Genomic DNA, 22,445 nt, shown 5'->3' on the forward strand with positions numbered 1-22,445 from the left:
AAGTAGTAAAGTGTGCCTCTTGGGATACTATTTACATTATGAAGAGAGGATATACAAAAAATATATTTTTTTGAGCGATGGAAATAAGCGAATTAGCACAACACCCCAATGCCCCATTCAATTCATTGATGGCTTATGGTAGGGGAAATAGCCAATAATGCGCTTTTGCACAAAATAACACCTGGACCTCTTTAGTGGGGACGTAACAACTACAAATAAAGGTAAGAAAGCCTTCTAGCATGGAATTCTCCTTTAACCTGTGAGCTTGTAAACCATCTATATTTGCTATTGGTTGTATAACAACTTCCAATTTGCACTGCACTAAATCAACCTATTTCTATATTATAATATATAACAGTAGGCTAATGTTAGCACAGTGTTCATGCTTATTTGCATTGCCTCTGCGCCGTTGCATTCATTTTTGTGGAGGCATGATATTCCACAACCCTGGCTTCACCTGAAGATTGAAGTTGACACGTGAATATGTTGTTTATAGGTCCACTGCACCCCTTTAGCCAACCAATTGAGATGAATTTCATTCATATGTTCTTCCTAGCCTGATCGTCAAACCTTCCATAGTCCACTTGCCAGAATGTGAACCCAGGCATGTTGAGTACACCAAAGTTTTATGTTAGAAATGTTGAGTATGGGTCCCCAGCATGTAGAAACTGCCGGATGCTAACTTGCATATGTTGAGCAATTTTCATAATTAGTGTAATATGTGACCATACCATTAACTACCTATAAGAGGGGAAAAAAATCTAAATTTCATCATGCTTTAAGTAGCATGTGACGTGTCAAACCATTGGGTTTTCATTTTTTGTTGCAAAACTAATGCTCAACATATGCAAGTTAGAATCCGGCAGTTTCTACATGCTGGGGACCCATACTCAACATTTCGAGCATAAAACCTTGGTTTACTCAACATGTCCGGGTTCACAATGAGGCTCTATGGGCTGGCAAGGTTTCATGCAAAAGTACTTTAGGAGATATCCTGCTAAAGGACAGACAAATAGAATTGGTTGAAAGCAGAACCCCATCTCCGTTGAATGAAGCAGACACATGCTATAAGTTTTAATTAGCATTGCAAATGCTACAAAATCGCTGATCCTTTATTTTTGATTGTTTGAATGCCTGCATTCATAATGATCACATTTCATAATAGCAATTAAGTTCTCCAACTTAAATAAAAAAGTAAACAAAGTGTATTGCTTATTGCAAGTGTATAGGTGTATAGCTTACATTTAACTAAATAGGTTGTAGTTACTTATTTGTTAAATGTTTAAATAAATGCAATAAATAAATAAATGTCATTGACGATGAACCTATTTACACCTGAAGCTGGTTCTAAAAATGCCTTAATTATCCTAAACAGTATTGTGAAAAATGATTAACATCAGATTGTTGTGCCTTCCTAGTCAGAGAAGATTACTGCACAGGCCTACCAGGGGGCTCAGGCCTACCAGGGGGCCTCAAGCCAGAACCTTGCCATGGGGGTGAGGCGGTTAGTGTTAGCAGTCAACATTTCCCAGTGCAAAGACACCCACTTGTCTGTTACTAATGCAACTGTTTCATGGTTGTGTTTCAACAATGAAAAGTTAGATGTCTTGTTAGGTAAACCTACACACAATCTTTCAAAAGGTGCCTCACAGTAAATAGTGAATGTCCATATCCTGTTCTTGCTCTCAATGTGTTGACAGTTCCTGAAAAAAGGAACTAATGATTGTAACATAACAAACTACAACTAAGTCTGAGAAGACCGCTTTACTTTAACTGTAGAAGATGTTTGTTATTGCATGGCCCCATGGTTATGTGTCGACGTCGTCTTGTTTCAGTCAGCATCATCACAATCGGACCATGGATGATCTGTACAGGCCTGTAAAGAAAAAATATAAAAAATATGCTTTTAAAGACATTTACAGTATAGTGTACTGTAAATTATCTGTGTGTGTGTGTGTGTGTGTGTGTGTGCGCGCGCGTGTGTGCGTGCGTGCGTGCGTAAGTTGCGTAAGTTGTTTCAACACAGGGTGTTGTGATGCGTCTAGTGCAGTAGCTAGAGGCAAGAGAGGCAAGAGGTCGGTTGGTTTAGACTAGAGGCAGTGATCATTCAGATGTATTCAGGAGCAAACCCTTTGTAAACAGTAAGAACTTAGGAATCAGAATCAATTCTGTGAGCCAATGAAGTGGTCTAAGAATGGGAGTAATGTTTTCAACTATTATTGTCCCCAATGAGCACTCTAACTGTTGCATTTTCAATGAGCTGGAGTCTTCTGCTCTATTTAAGTTCCTTAGTATGATGGTGTTCATTCTGAATATAGCCCACACAAGCTCACAAGGATGATGGATAAATCATGCTTTTCTACTGTCTTTTGGGGAAGTCCAGCCAAGCTGATGCTACGCACTCACCTGTTTATATTCAAAACGGTCTTCTAAGTAGCGGGTGCCCAAGCCAGTAATGTGACCTATATTCTGTCTTGACAGGGAAGCTACCCTGGCAGTGAAGTCGAGGGTAAAGGCCAGCTTGACGAGTTCTGGTGCAGTGGGGGGGACAGTGAGATGTTTGCTTTTGACCGGTGACATCTCTACATAGGTGTCTGCCAACTTCTGGAAAGAGGTGTAGGACATCCCCTGGAAGAAGTTACTCAGTGTAGGATTTTCTTTCAGCTAGATGGGAGAAGGAAATAGACTACTGTCAGTAGCTAAACTTGCAAACCGCAGAAAGAAACTTGAATATCCAGACCAAAATTGCAACTTATAGGACATATTGGGCATTGTGTGCTCAATACAAAATGTAAATTGCAGCAGCAATTTGCATACGAATGAGAAATCAATGATTTGATTGCTAATCTTTGAATTGATCTTATTTAATACCCACCTTGTGATCTATGGCATCCCCCTCTTCTTTTGTCAGGGAAATTATCCTTTTGATTACTTCCTCTGTGGTATAATGAAAGCAAAGGTTTAGGGTTGATTTATAGAGTTAGACTTCATCACATGACCCTTTCTACCAATGTCACTCAAGAAAATATCTACATTTTTATATACACCTGGTGCAAAGGGTTACACGACATTGAGCCTTTAACCGATTTGCTCTATTTGTTGCACGACAACAAAACATATAAGCTTTTGCTATTTCTTTTGGAAGACTTGCCAGGGTTAACGGTTAACAGACCATGTCAAAAAGGCATAGCTTTCTTTTATTAGTAAACCTCTAAACAAATGACTGGTGTGTGAAGCTAGTAAACATTAGACTCACTAATAGTGTTGACTCACTAATAGAGTAGCTGTAAGGGTTAAATATGGGTGGTTGTTGTTGGAGTAACAGACAGAGCCAAGAATTCCTTGGTGGGGCTACATTTAACATTCTGTTAATGTTCTGTCTGTCTTTTGGTGCGTAAAAACATTGCACACGTGAAATCCTGTCACACGCAAAGTCGGACAAAATCTCTTGAGTGAGAGAGGCCGTCTGGTAGCCAGTTCACCCACTGACTTGCCCAGTCCAGTTTTCTATTTTTCTTAGCTTTTTACAAATCTTCTCCCCAATTTCATTATACCAATGTGACGACACACATTTCTGTGTAATAATGATAATATTATTATTGTTGTTTTTGTGACATTGTAATTGGCTAGCAAAGTTTGTGGGAGGGACCTATATTAGCGATTGCGGCATTGTTATTAACGTAACAAATGAATTAAACATTAAATCCATATCTAATCAATATTACCATCAGTTAGAACTTCTTCTTTCTCTTTAACCTCATGGACAATCTTCTGCATTTCCTCTGACACCTTCTCATAATAGGAGTAGGTAGGCTCCACACTCACAACTGTAAAAACAAAACAACAACTTTTAGTTATTTGTATGTGCAAAGTTCTGAAAACACAGCATGTAGTATTTGTTTATATTAACACAGTATTTTAGAAGAAACAGTGTACCCTTGTAGTTCAACCTGTAATATATCTAGGCTACAACAAAGAGTCAACAAAACGTCATGAATCTGACCCTGATGGGTCCTCCATCTCACATATAATCAGTTAATAACTTTATTAATATTATGATCCCTGATCCCATTTAATTTTTTCATTCTGATGACCTTGAATGCAATGGTTGAGATCAATAATCAAGAAACAATTGAAAAACAAAAAAAGGTTATGAATAGGTTAAGACAGTGTTTCTCAAAGATGGAGATAATATAGCATCAAAAGCAGTATAACCACTTGCCGATATACAATCTCACAACACGTCACATTGCGACACTTTGTGAGCTTGTAGATCTGCTATTTAAGAAAATCTTGAAAGATTTTAGAAAAGTGTTGAATATTTTCTGATGGGGGTCTGCGGCCAAATACAAGTTCAGGTATCCTTGTATTGAAAAGGTTTGAGAACCACACTCTAACCCTCTTTAAGAAATCCTTATAGCAGCAACACTATAAAGAGACAACACTATTTGCATGGAACACTACTACCCTCTATTACAGCATGCTGTGTTGCCACTGTTTGCCTTTCAAACTTACGTCCAACTTCAGTGATGGGTGTCTGCTTGATTGACTTTCTTAGAGATCGTTTCTTTTTTGAGAACCTGCGCCTTATGGACTTCCTCCGACGTGAAGTGTCTGGGGTGGCAGGCTGGGGAAGGCCGGTGGCTGCAGTGTCAGTGACATCAGGCAGCTCAGGTCCACTCACAGGCTCCTCTTCTTTCTCCGAGAATAAACCCAAAAAGCGTTTCCACAACGAAGGCTTCTGCCTTTTCTTTTTCTTTTTCTTGGACTTTTTCACGGTTTCTTCTGGGGCTGTATCAGACTGGCTCGTTGGGGGTGTTTCAACTGCAGCAAATGTCTCAAAGTCCTCGGTTGGAAATGATGCCAAGTGAATGAAAGGGTCACTGGACGACCTGCGTATTCGTTTGTGCCTTTCAGGCATGGTCACCCACTTCTTCCTCCTCTCACGACTCTCGCCAATTGGCGACCCGTCATTGAGGCTGAGGCTTCGCTTGACATACACCTCCAGCAGACGGGTGGTGTCCTTGCGGGTCACAGAAATGAGCTGTCCATGAAGACGGCCCTCTGCTTGTGTTTCCATGGTGGCAAGACTATACATGAAGCAGATCAGAAGAAAAACAATGATTGGTCTAATCGTACGTATTAATACTCTAAGAATATGTCTGATAGGAAAGTGTGTCTTGTATGAATAACTATTGTATGAATGTATTTGTTTTTATTTTATATTTAACCACCCCACCTCCAACAAGTGACATTACGTTTTCACACTAACAGTCAAAGGATAGGAAAGGAAAATAATCTTTATGCATATGCATTTTGTCAATATCCATCAAAATCAATTAAGGCAGATCTATGTTTAAAGGCTTAGGCCATTTTAAGAGGTTACAATCTTTGTAGCAGTGCTATCAACTTGCTAACACAATTCTACAATTATCTATCTATCTATCTATCTATCTATCTATCTATCTATCTATCTATCTATCTATCTATCTATCTATCTATCTATCTATCTATCTATCTATCTATCTATCTATCTATCTATCTGTCTATCTGTCTGTCTATCTATCTATCTATCTATCTATCTATCTATCTATCTGTCTATCCATCTGTCTATCTGTCTCTCTCTCTCTCTCTCTCTCTCTCTCTCTCTCTCTCTCTCTCTCATTCCAGATGCGTACGCAGCAGCTCCTTGCCTATTTCCTTGTTGAATCTAAAACAGCATACATTACAACAAGCAGTCGAAGGAACAGAACTGAACTCACCCAAAATTGTTTCACCAACAATGTTTCTTGTAAATATTTCGATACGATTGGCGCGCAGTAGCCTAGGCGGTCTACCTTTATATAAAGGTGTTTAGTGCACAAGGTAGGCTGTATTACTTATGCAACGTTCACAACTTCACATTCCCACCCATGTTGGGACATATCGCTGAAGCCTCCGCCTTCTTTTACCTGCAGCCTATCGTTATGTCCATATGGAGCTATTGTACATTTTAGTGGGTGTGGCAGTCAGAGGACTTTGACAAACAAGACTAGCAGCGTGCAGCTCTGCATGTGATTCTTTAGAAAGCATGACGTAGCCTGCACTGCCGTTATTAACACATCATATATATTATGTCAGGTGCGCTCTTCAGAGAGAAAGAGAAAGAGAGAGATAGAGGGAGAGAGAGATTCGTATGGGGAGGGGGGGTACTTCCCCAAGTTTTAATTGTCAGGTGACTGAAACTAGATAACCACGCAAACAACTGTTCCAGGAAACCCTTCCAATTACCGTAGCTGTTCTTACCATAAAGCTCTGTGATGAATTCCTGTTCTATGATGAATTCCTGTTCTGTCCTTTGTCTATATAGAAGTGTCTATTTGTACCGTACGTCTCTAAATGTTTTTGATGATTTGAACATTGTGGACCCTATTGGAAACAAGTGTAATGTTTAATTGGGTCGTCCACTCACAGTTAACAGCCTTTGTATTGAGTTTGTGCTTGAAATGTACTGTAATTCTGCAAACTGTTAATTGAATATTTTTCAATCAATCAATCAATCAAACTCATAACAAGTAGGCTATAGCAGGAGTCAAGATTATTTCCTCTTTGCAAAAACAAGTTAACAAAACTTTAGTGATGTCATTCTTGATGAGACCACTTTTTTGTATATAACCTTACAAGGACATAATAGCTAATCTTAATCTACAATTAAGATTACTGTCCAGTGTCCACATTCATGATTTATGAGCCTCTTTGTGAAAATGGAAATTGAAACGAATTAAGACGCTAAAGGAACAGAATGTGGGAAAATCTTAAATCCTCAGAAATATTGCAGGGAAAAGTATAGAATTTACTTCAAGTTGGTAATAGTTGACACTGGCTGAATGAGCTTTCATTATACTGTACTCCTGAAAAGATACTGTACAATGTAAGGAGAAAGCCTGCTACTTTTGAAAAGAATCAAAAGATATGGGGTAGGTTCTTTGAGGTTCTACCTTCAATATCTCCTCTGGGTTGATTTTAGTTTTAGTTTTATTTATATTGTTATTTATTTATACCTTTCTGGGGTTGGGGTGGGTGGTGCAGTGGGAGGGGTTTGTTTTTGCTGTTTTTTGTTTTCTTTTTTTAGTTTGTCTTGTCTTGTTAAAAAAAAATCATGATTCTGTAATTCATTGTTTTAAATGATGATGTTTGTTTGCATTATCATTAAATAAAAAAATAAATAAAAAGTTGTAGTTAGTTACTACTCTATGGTTATCACTAGGGATGGAGCTCGATAACCGATACCCGATAAAATCCGATAACAAGTTTATTGAGTACCTGGTATCAATAAACTTTGGGCTTATCAAGCCTGTTATCAAGCATAGCTGCCCATGACGTCATGTATAAACAATACATGTGTCAGCACAAACATGTCGGTCTAAAAGTGTATCGATACCTGCCAATCAGGTAAACAGAATTACGCTTTTAAAGTGACAGTATACATATTAACCAGTTAACAGTTTCTTCAATATTATTTTCCAAAAGTAAAAAGGTCAATTGCCTTCTGTCTGTTAGAAAAGTACTGCATTAAAATATACTTGTTCTGTTCAGAAGTTGTCGTCTAACATCTTTCCACAAAATAATAGAAAATGCTCGATAGTGGGCTTGATAAGAACCCGGCTCGATAAGCCTAATCGATAAGGTGCTCGTTATCAATTAAAATTAACGAGCTCCATCCCCAGTTATCACTGATATCAGACTGGCCATTGATAGACCAGTGTAGTAACACATTATTGACACAAGGTGTCACACAAATCTACAATTTGAAAATGTTTACTAATTTTGAAGATGGTTGAAAATCTTTGTTGGGAAATGGGGGCATGCACAAAACAAATTAACGCGTGCACGCGCGCACACACACACACACACACACACACACACACACACACACACACACACACGCCTCAAGGCGTACCTATATTGATGTTAATTTTGTTATTTTCTGCCTATGGGAATGTGTTGAGGGAGTAATGTCTACTGTTATTAATGTTATTGGTTGTCTCACCTCTCTGTCCATGGTTTCCTGTCTCTGTTTATAGTCCTACTCCCCCCAAAAAAATCATTATCTAAAATAATGATTTAGTCATGTGAAATTTTAGAGCAGGGAAAATGTAGCCTACAGTATATCATTGTGCAGAGTGCTGGACAAAGTACCTAATTGCCACACGTGTAAAAGTCGTATCAGGTCAAGGTAAAGATATCCTGTGCCGGGGAAACCAGGCCCTGAAGATGAAAACCACATGTTTAAAATCGGATCCCGGGTGATGCTTCGGGTCACCCTTTTTCATTTTTCATGGGCATTAAACAGGGCAATTGCAGGACTCATGTTTCGTCCAGCCAGCAGGGGCAGATGCTGCAGCGGTCACTGCGCAGAACCTCTCATAAATCTCCTTGAATCATTAGCAGCTCTGATGTCCGATCCTGCGGCCATGTGATTACATCTGAAAGTTGTATGGGAAATGCTGACCGAATCATTCTGGAAATATAGAGGCATGATAAAGGAAGCATATTCACAGGGCACCTGACCAATGTAACATTTCATCCAAATGTGGCAAGGGAAATACCTTCCATTGCATATTGTTGCAATGGAAGGCGACTGTGGCTCAAGAGGTAGAGCAGGTCGTCCAATGATCCATGGGTCGGCGGTTCGAATCCTGGCTCCTCCTGTCTACATGTCGAAGTGTCCTTGGGCAAGACACTGAACCCCAAATTGCTCCCGATGTGCTGGTTGGTACCTTGCATGGCTTCCGCTGCAATCGGTGTATGAATGTGTGAGTGAATGGGTGAATGTAATGCACAATCTATGTAAAGCGCCTTGGATAAAGGCGCTATATAAATGCACCATTTACCATTTACCATTTACGTTGTTAATCATAACGGTCAGTTTGTTATGAAGAAGACTGGTCATCACAAAGGCCTCTTAAGCCGCTCTGAATTATTGAGGTAGACCAAAATGTCAGCTGAATAATTGAAGGGTTTGCAGTCACAAAGTGTGGTGGTTGCACATTGCGTTCTGTGAGGATCACAGGAGTTTCCCTGTGACATCGCCAACAGTGAAGCGAAGGAAAAATATTAAAAGTTAATGTATAAATGAGACGTAGCTTGCGGAGTTAGTTCAGACACTCAAGGGAGTTCATGCCGTGCTCAAAGGCGCATACTATACTCAAGGGGTTAACATGCTGCATTACTATGTGGGTGTATTCAGTGTGTGCAAGACCCTCATGTCATTCGCTGATGTGGCAGTCAGCTGACCAATTGGGCGGGCTACTTAAGCTCACTAGTCTGCATGCTCTTCCTGCCTTCCTTCTGCTATGGTTCCTGGTTGTTATGTGATGTTTGCTCCCACCACCACCCCAGCACCACCGGTGGGCTCTGCTATGTATGCTCCCCATGGGGGGGTTATTGTATATCTATCTCCCTGCTCTTAATGTTTTATGTTGTTGCTTAATCTTGCCGAGCAGGGAGAAATCCAGCAGAGCCGAACGCCAAGTCAAATATCATATGCACACTCATTACTCATTCTGTAATAAATATTGGTAAATCTATTCGTGAGTTGTCTGACTGAACTCAGTTGTGTCTCACACATCCATCCATATCCTCATGTTTAGGCTATTGAGGTGTAGTATACATGCACCTCAAATACAGAATATGAGCTATATTATCTTCACACTTGGAGATAACACAACATGGGAAACAAAACATATTCTCTCCCCAGTCCTTCGGCCTGGTGGAGACAATTACCATCTGAATGTGGTTATTAACTACTAGATGGTCAAACCATTACCTATTACTCAATTACACTGAGAATTAGCTCAATTAGGTTTTCGAGTCGCTCCAGTAGTGGCATATAAAATGGGCTTGCCTTGTTGGAACCCGATAAACCACACAGTGCGCAATGCATTTCCTACACATTTGAGTCAATATGTCAGTTAGTTAGTCATAGAAGAAGACCGCTTCTCGGCTCCCCAAAAACAGCAATGGCGGAGGTGCTCGCTTTGTTCATCCACCGCGATGTGTGCCGCAATGTGTCACTTTCTCCTGCCATCAAGAATCAAGAGAATTAAAGATTTATTTTTGGCTTATGTGCTTTTATTGATAGTTGCAGTGAAGTCGGACAGGAAAGAGGGAGAGAGAGAGGGGAGAGATATATGCAGCAAAGGTCGTCATGAACGGGACTCGAACACGCGATGCGCTGTCAGGCCAGAGCCTATATGTGGCATGCGCCTGGACCACTAGGCTAGCGGGCCCCCCAGAATCAAGAGAATTAAGAGCGAAGTGTTGGTGTGACATGGTCTGTAAGACTGTGTAACAACATCAATACAATTTACAATGTGATAATAATATGCCATGTCAGGAAAGCAGTCCCCAACAAGAAATATGTATCTACCAGTCATTAATTCTCTCCACTGCAGAGATCAGATGGAATATTAGCCACGCTTGGTGTAAGTTAGTTAATAGGGAAGCCATAAGAGTAATACAAAACCCAGGACGCAATATTCTTGGTCAGCAAAATTAAGGCATTGCGATCAATGGCCCGAGTAACACCATAGTTTGGTGTAATAGATGCATTCGAATCAAAATCGAACACAGAAATTGCTGTGTCACTTGGAGCTGGTGGACTTTATACGTACAGTACGTGAAGTAGGCCTCATTCGCTCAGTGGTCATTGTCAAACGTGTTAAGATAAGCCCTGGGTAATGCTGATCAATGTCTGATACCCCACTTAACTTAACTGTCCCTACTCTGCTTTCCTAAGATTCCTAAGTGCAGGTACAGTAGCTAGGAAGAAACAAGACACTTTTCAAGGGTTCAGACAGTATATGAACAGAGGCCGTTAAACTCCATGAGCCTTTGCCCTCTAGAAGGCATGCATTGCATTTCAGTACACAAGAAAACTGAAACTGTGTGCTGACAAAACAGTAACCCAATCTACTGATATGAGAGTTCAGCGTCTGTACTTCAGCGCAAGACCCAACTGTCACCCTTAAGACAACCGGTTTGTCACTCACTTGGAAAGCAATTGTAAGAATGGAGTCATACAACCTGGGTATTCAGATCCATTAACCACTTAAACCCAATACTTAATTGTAGATAAAATAGTGAATAGCCCATCTAGGACTACTACAAGCACGCTGCGGCACTTTGTGAGCTCATATGTCGTCTTTTGTTATGTTTGCCTATTTTTACTGAATGTTCACCTATAATGACATGCCAATAATATAGGGATACTAAGGTCGGTGTGGGTAAAGGATCGCAGCACGGTTTGCTGTGCCATAGTGGTCACGCAGGCCACTGTTCTGTTTGAATCCCTATCAAAGGCAGGATTTGATCTCTGAGGAACACCATGAATTATAAATGACAGACTCAAATTGGGTTTGACCTTGAGGGAGCCGCCAGTCAGTTTAACTGACAAAAAGCTATCAGGACGTGTTTGGGGTATCAGTACCAATCAGTGATCAGTGATCAGTGAGGCACAAGGGCAGACTATTTACCTGATTGCCAGTGACAAGGTCATCGGAAATGAAATGAAATGAAATGAAATGATTACTATATTTACCCAGGATATCTGGGCTAAGCTCAAGAACTTGTTTCCAGCCAGGCCCTGCTCATAGAACACATTTCATCATAGTGGTTCAATGCCTTGTTCAAGGGCGGTAATTTTAACGTGTCGGACCGCTGATTCGAACTGGCGACCTTCTGGTATCAAGACCGCTCCGCTATCCGTTCGGCCACCGCTGCCACGAACCATTGAACACACTGCAAAAAGACTCCTGTCAACCATCTCCAGAGAAAGTAATGGCCAAAACATTGTCAATGTCACAATGTCAATGTTACAGTTATTAATAACCAGGGAGTGTAACATAAATACATATAGACAATTAAAAGGGCTTAAAACAAATCTGGCCTGTGTTCAGACCAAGACAAAGTCATTATTGGAAATGTATTCATAAATATACTGTATGAGGGAGTAATAGAGCAAGGCCAAGAAAGATTATATTATAAATGATTAACTTGCTCTACATATTTAATTAGTTCCTTTTGCATTTCAAGCTATCCTAGACAGTCGAAAGCATTGTCAAGCACGTATATGTAGCATCAGAATACCTTTTGGTAATATTAATACATGCACAATTAAATGTCAATTTGTCAATGGTGCTTATTCAGCTGTTCAATTATTTTTCGAGTGTGTGTTATTGTGGATGAGTCAACATTCCTTTTTTTGGTCAACACTACTACAAGTATTCTTAATTTCCATTTGGGGATCGATAAAATTATCTATTCAATTCTATGTCCGTTTTTCTATATCGGCTATTTTTCAAATGATTTTTATGATAATCTCTCACACATATTAATTTTAGCCAATCCCAGTGCTAGCTATACTCGATTCCTCATTGGATACAAGGCTCGCTATGTTAGGAATCACACAGTGGTGGTTTGCTGTGCCAGTCTCTCGTGTACACAACCACAGATATAAAAATAAATCCTGTCTCCTCCTGTGAAATGACACAATCTCAGCTGAGAGATTTTAGTGGGGGAGAGTCTTTGAGAGAGGCAGGGAGGATCAGGTGTGAGACGCAGAGTGATAAAGACAGAAAGAGGAACATCGAGAGATGGAATGAAGGAGAGAAGAGGAAGTGTGCAGGCCAGGGTGCAGTGAGAAGGTGTTAATAACAGCTAACAGAGGGTGTAAATGGGTATTCAGTTTTGGAAGCATATACGTCAACACACAACAGTCATGGCTCCCTTCAGCATTTCCGTTGTATCGAACGTGTAGTTGAAAACCTTTCGTTGTGTGAGTTGTGTGGAAGCTTTTGACATGTTATATACATAATTATACGGTATACAAATTGAGGAATATGTCACACAATTAGGATACATACGTTTAATGAAAGGCACTCATTACAGAATGAATAAAACAGCAAATTATGCCTCTGTACATTGTAAAATATTGATACATACATTAACAGTGCTTATATACAGTATTTACTGTATATACTGTGCGCGCACGCGCGTGTGTGTGCGTGTGTGCGTGTGTGTGTGTGTGTGTGTGTGTGTGTGTGTGTGTGTGTGTGTGTGTGTGTGTGTGTGTGTCAAAATTAAGTGCTTGGATAACAATAAAGTGCTGAATACCCTGGCGACTAATCAATGTCACCTGTACAATCTATTGCATCTGAATTCAGGTATTGCTGTGTTCCATGAATAGAAATTACATTGTTCTTTTTTTTTTTTTTTTGGTATGTGTACTCACACAATATCATTGCATACAGTAGGATTAATAGAAAGGTATTGATTGAGTTACAGTTATATCCATTGTTGTTCATATATCAATTTTCTTCTTCTTATATGAAATACACTCATACTTCGAGCAAGCTTGACATGCATATAGAGTGGGTACCGATTCATATTCTCATGGCAGGACACTGACTGCAATATTTTGCAAATCCAACTGAAATATTGCCTGTCAATCAATCAAGTGGTATGGAATTAGAATTACGCCTACTATAGGATGAAAACTTTGTATCACATTTAGCGATGGTAAATATGTACTAATACTTTCAATTATTGATAATGAGATAGACCTTGTTTTGGCATACTATGCCATGCAACAGACATGAGATAACCAAAATAATGGATATTGAGTATTAAATATTGAAATCTTCAATACTTTATTAGCAAATTAGGGTTGTATCATATGCCTTATGTTGCACTTGTTGTATAGCATGTATCATGCTTATACAATCTAAAACACATGTATTCCTCACATAAAACAACTTGTAGTGATTGTGAGATGGACTTGCAATAATACAATGATGTGTTTTGTGAAGGATGTTTTTAATGTAGAATCTCAATCAGTTATCTGAGGAAGACTGATGATTCTTTTGAGTGAGTCTAATTAAACAACAATATTGTATAGGATGTGGTACTGTGCGTACAGTGTACTTGAATTTGATTGCCTAAAAGTCAAAACAAAACCATGTGGCTGAAAACACAGGTGTTAATTTCAGTGAGCTTAGTTTACTTTTATTTACTTTTATTTATCAAATCTACAGCATACAAGTACAGCATAATATACTAATAGGAACGTACTGTATACAATATGCATTGTTTTGTATTACGTTGTGCAATATGTGGTTTTGTGATTTATGTGTTGACTATATGCTAGATTAGACATATTGCAGACATATTAATGGGCTCGCTGTTTAGCCACACATTTTTACGCTGTATAACATGTGGGAATGCTTTGTGTTGGAACATAATGACTATAGATTTGCTGACAAAACAATATGTCCAGTCATGTCCTCTTGTCTTCCCCTAAAGGCACATTCTCCTCCTAGCTGTCCTTGAAATCCATGCCAAGTTCAAATTAGATTCTGCTGAATAGGCCCAAGTATAGACTAATAATGTATTGTAACATGAGCTTAGAATATGCATCCTGTTTTAATGAAGCCAATATACAAAATAGTTTTCTTTTCTCTGGACTAAAGACATTGCTACTAACTGTAGGCTACAGGGACAATCGTGTAAAGTATGTATCTTCCCAGTTTTCATATCTATATTGGCTCTAAAAGTCTACATAAGCAATGTCAATAGCTGTCTATTGTACTGCCTACATTATTGTGTTAATCTCAGACCTCGAGGCCATCTGGGGCAGATCTGCTTTCTGTCCTCAGTCAATACTAAACGTGGAGAAGCAGCAGCGTTCATTTATATGCACCATATCTGGAACAAACTCCCAGAAAGCTGCAGGTCTTTGACAACTCTCAGTTTTTTTAATTAAAGCTTAAGCTTTGCCTTTTATTGAAGCGTTTGTTTCATCGTAGTTTTACTTTGTTTTCATATATAACTTAGTTTAATTTACCATATTTTAATTTTACATTCCCTTATCTCTTTAATAAGTATTTTAAATTGTCTTTTAAATTGTCTTTAAACACATTTTTTTTCATGAGTTTCTTTTGCATTGTCATATTAAATGCATTAAGAACCTTTGTGTAAAGCACTCTGAATTGCCTTCTTGTTGAAATGTGCTATGCAACTTGCCTCTCTCTCTCGGTCATCCTCAGACGAGCCATCCAGCAGCATTTCCAGCAGTCACCTTGATCCTCCGTCCGTGCTCTGGCTAGTGCAGCAGTACTTCCCATCCCTTTATCACTCTTCAGTATGTCCACATAGTTTGCGGTGGGACACCATCGTAACCAATGTTTCCACAGCAAAGGTTTGCTGGCAGGGAGCTCCCAGTGTCTGTAGCAGTATAAGTGCCTCTTTCTCCTGGATGCTATCTTCTCATTCACCCTTTGGTGCATCGTGCATGCACCATTCTGGTGTAGCACCCATCCAGGTGCTTAAATTGTCTTTGCACTAAATAAAGGATCATATAATTTACCCACTTTTTACTAAATCCCATGAAAGGAGGCTTGCTTTAATTGACATAATAATATTTTCTGAGTTGTGTTAATTGCACTTTGACACATTCACATGCAAATCTTTCAGATGGACAACTTCTGTCTCGTTGTCTCATTAAATACTTGCTTACTAATACTGCACTTACTGTATATGCACAATGTTTGAAGTACAAAATAATGACTTGAGAGATTATAACTGATATGACTCAGTGAACCTTGTATATGACTGACTTGTCAATTTTGTCACGCCCTTGATATAAACGTCTCTCAGTTAAATCAAGGCATGCTATTTTTCTCATTCTGCCAGGTGCCATTACTTTTGTTTACAGAGGGTGTGCTTCCATACTTTAGATTTATAGCGTCTGTTGTCTTCTGGGCTGCCTCTGCGGCTGCATCCAGTATCTGCTTCTCCTCCTCTCCTCCCGTCGACCGGTGGTAGAAATAATTAAAGTTTGAAACAATAACAGGGACAGGCAGGGCAATGGTCAGGACGCCAGCAATGGCACAGAGAGTGCCTACCATTTTGCCCCCAATGGTGATAGGGCACATGTCACCGTATCCCACAGTGGTCATTGTCACCACGGCCCACCAGAAACCGTCCGGGATGCTGACAAACTGGGTCTGGGGCTCGTCCACCTCTGCAAAGTAGATGGCACTTGAGAATAGGATGACTCCTATGAAAAGGAAGAATATGAGCAGTCCAAGCTCCCTCATGCTGGCATGCAGGGTTTGTCCCAAGATCTGAAGCCCCTTTGAGTGTCGGGAGAGCTTGAAAATTCTGAACACTCGCACTAAGCGTATGATTCGCAAAATTGCCAGGGACATATTCTGACTAGAGTTCAGATCTTCATCGGGGGTAGTAGCCAACTCTGTTCCCAGGGTTACAAAATATGGGATTATGGAGACAATGTCAATACAATTCATCATGTTTTGGAAGAAAGCTCCCTTGCTGGGGCAGACTATGAAACGGACGCCAAGCTCAAAACAGAACCAAATGATGCAAATTGTTTCCACAATGAAAAATGGGTCTGTGAAATATGCCACCAGGTCTTTGACAGCTGGCTGAGAAGAAATGTCTTGCGTTCCATTGATGACTCGAGTTACAGTTACCATAAAGTCATTGTCCTCCCTGAACTCTGGTAGGGTTTCCAGGCAAAAGATGAAGATGGAAATAACAATGACAAACACAGAAACCAACGCCACTGACTTGGCTGCACTGGAGCTTTCTGGGTATTCAAACAAGAGCCAGAATTGCCGATGTAGATCATTAGTGGGCAAGAGGACCTCTGGCTCTTTGACAAACCCCTCATCCTCACGGAACTGTTCCATCGCTTCATGTCCTAACTCATAGAAAACTATTTCGTTAGCGAATACATCTAATGGTACATTGGCTGGCCTGCGGAGCTTCCCCCCAGACTGATAATAGTACAGGATACCATCAAAAGAGGGGCGGTTTCGGTCGAAAAAGTACTCGTTCTTCATGGGGTCAAAGTAAGTTATCCTTTTCATGGGGTCACCGAGCATCGTATATGGAAACTGATTAAGAGTACTCATCAGAGTCTCAAACATCAGGCCTGAAATATTGATGACAACTTTCTCATCTCTCTCTTCCATTCTTGGCTTTTCATACACATCATCATTCTCGCAACAATCCTTCGCCATCTTGCTGAAGACGCTGTCAGTGGGTGATGGCTCGCCGGTGATCAGAAGTTTCAGGTTGGAGATCAAACTGCTGCTGCTGGACTTCCCTTTTGGTGTCACTGTTGGGGGAGAGGAGGGTGATAACCCCTCCTGGTCCGACAGGCGTCCGCGCGGGCTCCTGCACGGTGACTGGTGTGGTGACGTCAGTCGATTGGTCACCAGATTCTGGTCAGGGGTCTCTGAGGTGGGGGAGGTTGGGTACCCGGAGTCGTTGGGGTCACCTATGTTGACACCGACATCATCCATGTTTTCAAAATTAACAAGCGGCACCTCCATCACCTGCCCTGGTGCTGGCCACAGCTCCGTCTGTCAGTTTGGCTCAGGAGACAGAGGTGCCACGTTGAAGATCCCCAGAGGGCCACCTTCCTCCTGGTTATCATTCAGACAACTGTACTGTAACTAATGGGTGATTTCAGGTGGATTTTCTTTCATCTGGAAAAAAAGGGGGAAAAAGGAGTCGTTATAGGCCTAGTAATATATATCACAAAATGGTGCAATATCCTTTTCTCTGTGGATAAGAAATATGTGATTTCCTGATCAGCATCAGTAGATAACGGTCATCTGTTACGTTGCTTTTTCAGTATTATTATTATTATTATTATTATTATTAGTATCATATACTTTCAATTCTCACCTGCGATCTGACCCAAACAACACAAATTCCACCAGCTAGGCTCTGAAAATGCTTACACTAATGTAGGCTACTGTGTGGATTGCATTATTAAATATTGTGTACTGAAGAAACTTTACTTAAAGTACAGAATATGTTCTTTATAAGAGATGTTTTTATAATGTTTAATTGTTTTGTCTATGAATGAAAACAGAACCATCTTTACACAGCTTGATTATCACATGTTGGTTTCATTAGTTTGGTATAGTATTGATCTTGTCATCCTGCATCTGTTCAGCGATACACCACACGTGTAACAGATCACAGATACAGGGTTATACTGTAGTCTTGTGTTCATCGTGTTAACGGTTAGTTCTAAGTAGCTGTTTATCTTTCCATTTGTCTGGTTTGGATCGGTAACTATATCCTGAAGCTTTTAAGCTTCAAACCCTGTCTACACTTGACACCAAGCATGGCCAAGGATAATCTCATGGCTCTATTTCAACTTGAATTGCAGGCATTACTAGCAGGTAACAAAACTAATATAAAATATAGAATCGATTTCACTAGGGTTTGTGCGATCACTGTATCCTCCACTGCCAGGATAAAGTGGTTAGATATAGGCAAAAAATAAGTTTATTGATTATGCCTTCTCAGAAATAGGGGATATTGATACAGGGAGAAGAATAAGAAAAAAAGACAGGGGAGAGGAACTGTGTGAGTGTATAGATTAATCTATTTCGGTCCACAGCCTTGCCAATAAAATCCCCTGTGATGTTAAAGCATATCAAAAGGGGTTTAAAGATTCCTAAAACAATTATTATTTATAAATAAAAGTACTGTGTACAGTACACATATATTAGACCTACCAATACAAATCTTTAATCTGTCTTGAATTTAAAAACACAAGTTCCACTTATCTAAGGAACACTTAAAAGTGCAACGCTGTATAGTTTAGCCTTTTCTCACAGTGAGCTGACATTGACAAACACAACAGATCCTGTGACATCACTCGATCCCTTATCAGATCCGGACAGATAAAACACAGGACAAACAGAGATACAGCGTAACCATATGTCATTTAAAAGAACATTGCAAAGTTTAAGTGTTTCACTTACCCGTGTCCCCAACCTATGTGTCTCTGCAGAAGTTGTTGTGCCCTTTCTGCCTTCCCCTGGTAGACGCACTCCGCTTCCCTCCCTTCCTTTGCCCTCTCTCCCTCATCCAGACTCACAATCAAGAGATCTGAGTGTCTCCGGCACTATTAAAGCTGCCACTGAGTAATCCAATACCCTGCACGAAACCAGAGATGGCATTATGGTGGTGCCCACACAACACCACACATGCACATGCATTCGTGCATTCAAAAACAAACGGGCATCTACATATCCAGCGCACGCGCACACACACGCACACACACACACACACACACACACACACACACACACACACACACACACACACACACACACACACACACACACACACACACACACACACACACACACACACACACACACACACACACACACACACACACACACACACACACACACACACACACACACACGCACGCACACACACACACACGTGTTGAGATGACAGGGGTCACCAGTTCTCCTTCCTCTTTGCTCCCTGCTCTCTCTCTGTGGGGCAATGCGGGTTGAGGTAGAATGCTGTGAGTGGAGGTAGGATAGTATTAGTGGAGGTAGCCCTATTGCAGGAGATCCCCACTCTGTGGGAGCCAATCGCTTTTTGACGCGGCAAGGGGAGAGTGAGACCCTCTCTTTCCCCACTTTCCTGCAGAGTAAGCATAGACATGCAAGCTCATCCAGTCCGACACCTTGGGGATTCTATACTGTATTCTACTGCCCCATGTTACCGTACCCGTCACAACAGCAAAGCACATCTGCCAAGGGGGCTGCGTACTGCTTGTGCCAGTTTTGCATGCCAAACATGCAGAATATCAAGGAAGAATGGATACAGATAGAATTCCTTGGGGATGATGAAAATAGAACTTTGTGCTGAAATGTTACCGTCTCAAAATGTCAAGTGGGTTGTAAATATTTTTTATCGTGTTGAACATTCTGACCTTGACACAGATCAGTATAAATTAATTTAAATTAATTACCGCTAATTAATTATTAGTACGGCTAAACATTTAGCCGTACATGCACTACTTGTGGTATACTGTAGCATGGTGGATACAGAGCTATGCGTGTGTGTACCGTATGTTTGCTCATCTTGGGAGATACAGTCAGGCAGCATTCAGGCAGCATTCAGTTGATAAATCCTTGACTATTTCCACAGAGGTTATTTTGTCTGGGCACACGTGTCCCCTAGAGGAGTTGGTATGGATTTCAAATAGAGAGACGAATCTATTCTTTTCCGAGAGAGTCATTCAAAGGTGGTGCGTCTTGGTGAGTGTGAGGGTGGTGAGTGTTTTTCCTTCCTATTGACCCTGCCAGCTTAAGTAGGCTACCTCTGTGTGTGCCAGACATTTGAGTTTTATCAAATTAACAAAATGGCTCTGACTACGTAGCACAATGCAAAGCAGTAAGCCAAAGAAAGAAAGGGGATTTTAATTTGCAGAGGCTGCACAGTCTAGTCCAACTCCATTCCTCTCATTCACATGTGCTAATTTCATTTGAGTATGAACATAAGGAAAAATACAACAAATATATGACTGCAAGATTGCAGTGAAGATGCAAAACTTCTAAGCAAAGTTATCTCGTACTCATTGGGAAGGGCAGCCAAACTGGCAACATCAGAGGAATATTGTGTTACATTACAGAGAACTGATTGCCTTTAATGTCAGTATTCATTCCCTCTACCTCTCACTTGGCTGCAGCCAGGAACTGGCTGTCTCCTAGTCCCCTGTAACATTGCGGCGTGAGCAGCACCACTGCAGGCACAGAGCGCATGGCTTCAAGGTCATAGCAGCAGTTCTAAATCTTTACAATCCCACCCCCTTTGATGTGCTCACCCCAGTGCCCCTCCCGCCACAGCTGGGCATGTCATTACGTGTCTAATTAAGTTATATGCAGGAGGCACAAGCGTAGATAAACATATACATAGTAAGCACATACACTCACTCATATACATGTGCGCACGCACGCACATGCACGCACACACACACACACACACACACACACACACACACACACACACACACACACACACACACACACACACTCATTCAAACACACAAACAATTCTGTGCTGAGTCATCACCCTTCTCCACAGTGAAACATACATTTATACTGTATATACACAATATACAGTATACTGTATAGTATACTGTACACATATACACCTGCAAGGCCAAACACACACACACACACACACACACACACACACACACACACACACACACACACACTCAAACACACAAACACCGCTGTGCTGAGTCATCGTCCTCCTCCACGCGGATGATGATCCTGCAAGGTCCTGGACGTGTCATTGAGAACGCAGTCGGCTGAAGCACGTCCTCCTGTCTGTCACACAGGCGGCCAACAGCAGAATATAAGACACACAGAGGAGACAGACACACAGAGGGGATGGGAGCCAGAGAGTGATTATCACGCAGTGATTTGCGTCAGTAAAAAGTGGGGGGGGAAAAAGAGAAGGCACACAAACGATGGAGATGCGGGCTACTTGTGCATCAGGCGCGTGAAGGCAGCTGCTGCAGTGCCCAGGGGGACTCGTGTCAGGGTATTGTACTGCTAATATCCTCCCCACCTATTCCTCCCTGCGGACAATCCCTCGTCCCTCCGTCCGTCCGTCTCTCCTTTCCTCCCTAAGGGTCACTGTCACCTTACCTCAACACTCTCTGATGATGTTGCACATATGCTCGGTCTGTCTGTCTGTCTGCCTGTCTGTCTGTGTCTCACACACTGTCTGTCTGTCTGTCTGTCTGTCTGTCTGTCTGTCTGTCTGTCTGTCTGTGTCTCACACACAGTGTTCAGGGTCTGGTGGTTATAAATGGTGTATTTATAGGCCTATAGAGCCTTTATCCAAGGCGCTTTACATAGATTGTGCATTACATTCACCCATTCACACACCGATGCCGGAGGAAATCATGCAAGGCACCAACCTGCACATCGGGAGCAATTAGGGGTTCAGAGTCTTGCTCAAGGACACTTCGACACTAACTCTGGGGGAGCCCGGGTTCGAACTGGGAACCTTGCGGTTTCCATCCGGTCACTCTACCCCTCAGCCACTGCTGCCCCGTTATCGGAAGGCGTTCCCATTTTTATTCCCATTAAGCTGTATAACTCTCAGTTAATTTGAGACAAACAAGACAGTCTATTAATAGACCGGCTTTCCTGTCCAAAATGTAGCAAACAATATATGTACCGGTATGTAATTTGTGAATGATAACGCACTATTCCTAAATCCTAGTGTCCAGTGCTGAAGCAGCAGAGGCTACATGCTTTAGTTTGTTGTCCTAATGCGGTGACAGTCCACGCCTCATTTGTCCACATGGAAATAGCCGTCTTTATAAATAATTCACCTATAAGAACAATGCTTCGCAAGAACAGTGATGTAACTAAGATATTCAATTCAATTCAATTCAAAGGAGCTTTATTGGCATGAGAAGACATACATTTACATTGTCAATTAAAGCAAGTTTCAAAATGAAAACGGGGAAAGTATATACAGTTGGAGGGGGCAAAGCATTGTGTAAACATAGATAAGTCACAAGA

The 22,445-nt window shown here is 41.0% G+C and overlaps 2 protein-coding genes and 1 long non-coding RNA gene across 3 annotated transcripts in view; all 3 read right to left on the reverse strand.

Annotated features, from left to right (window-relative positions):
* Window positions 1-22,445, reverse strand: part of LOC306929734 — a 231,748-nt gene that overhangs the window by 147,233 nt on the left and 62,070 nt on the right. The window lies entirely within an intron of this gene.
* On the reverse strand, window positions 1,069-5,885 carry LOC306929344 (uncharacterized protein). The gene is made up of 6 exons (XM_079509790.1): window positions 5,763-5,885; window positions 4,516-5,090; window positions 3,726-3,827; window positions 2,876-2,937; window positions 2,407-2,664; window positions 1,069-1,876 (listed from the first exon to the last, which is right to left on the reverse strand). Exons 2-6 carry the CDS (start codon window positions 5,078-5,080, stop codon window positions 1,832-1,834), a joined length of 1,032 nt encoding a protein of 343 aa, XP_079365916.1. The 5' UTR covers window positions 5,081-5,090; window positions 5,763-5,885; the 3' UTR covers window positions 1,069-1,831.
* Window positions 15,702-17,402, reverse strand: LOC306929215 (potassium voltage-gated channel subfamily A member 10-like; the record flags this gene model as incomplete). Its single annotated transcript, XM_079509655.1, has 1 exon — window positions 15,702-17,402. One exon carries the CDS (start codon window positions 17,400-17,402, stop codon window positions 15,702-15,704), a length of 1,701 nt encoding a protein of 566 aa, XP_079365781.1.

The sequence above is a fragment of the Electrona antarctica genome (genome assembly GCF_951216825.1).
Source record: "Electrona antarctica genome assembly, chromosome: 9".
In the NCBI taxonomy this organism is placed as follows: Eukaryota; Metazoa; Chordata; class Actinopteri; order Myctophiformes; family Myctophidae; genus Electrona; species Electrona antarctica.

Coding starts and splice junctions, on each gene's coding strand:
- LOC306929344 (XM_079509790.1), bottom strand. CDS start 5,080: ATGGAAACACAAGCAGAGGGCCGTCTTCATGGACAGCTCATTTCTGTG. Junction 3,828..4,515: donor ACCCATCACTGAAGTTGGAC/GTAAGTTTGAAA, acceptor TTGTTTTTACAG/TTGTGAGTGTGGAGCCTACC. Junction 2,665..2,875: donor GGGATGCCATAGATCACAAG/GTGGGTATTAAA, acceptor TCTCCCATCTAG/CTGAAAGAAAATCCTACACT.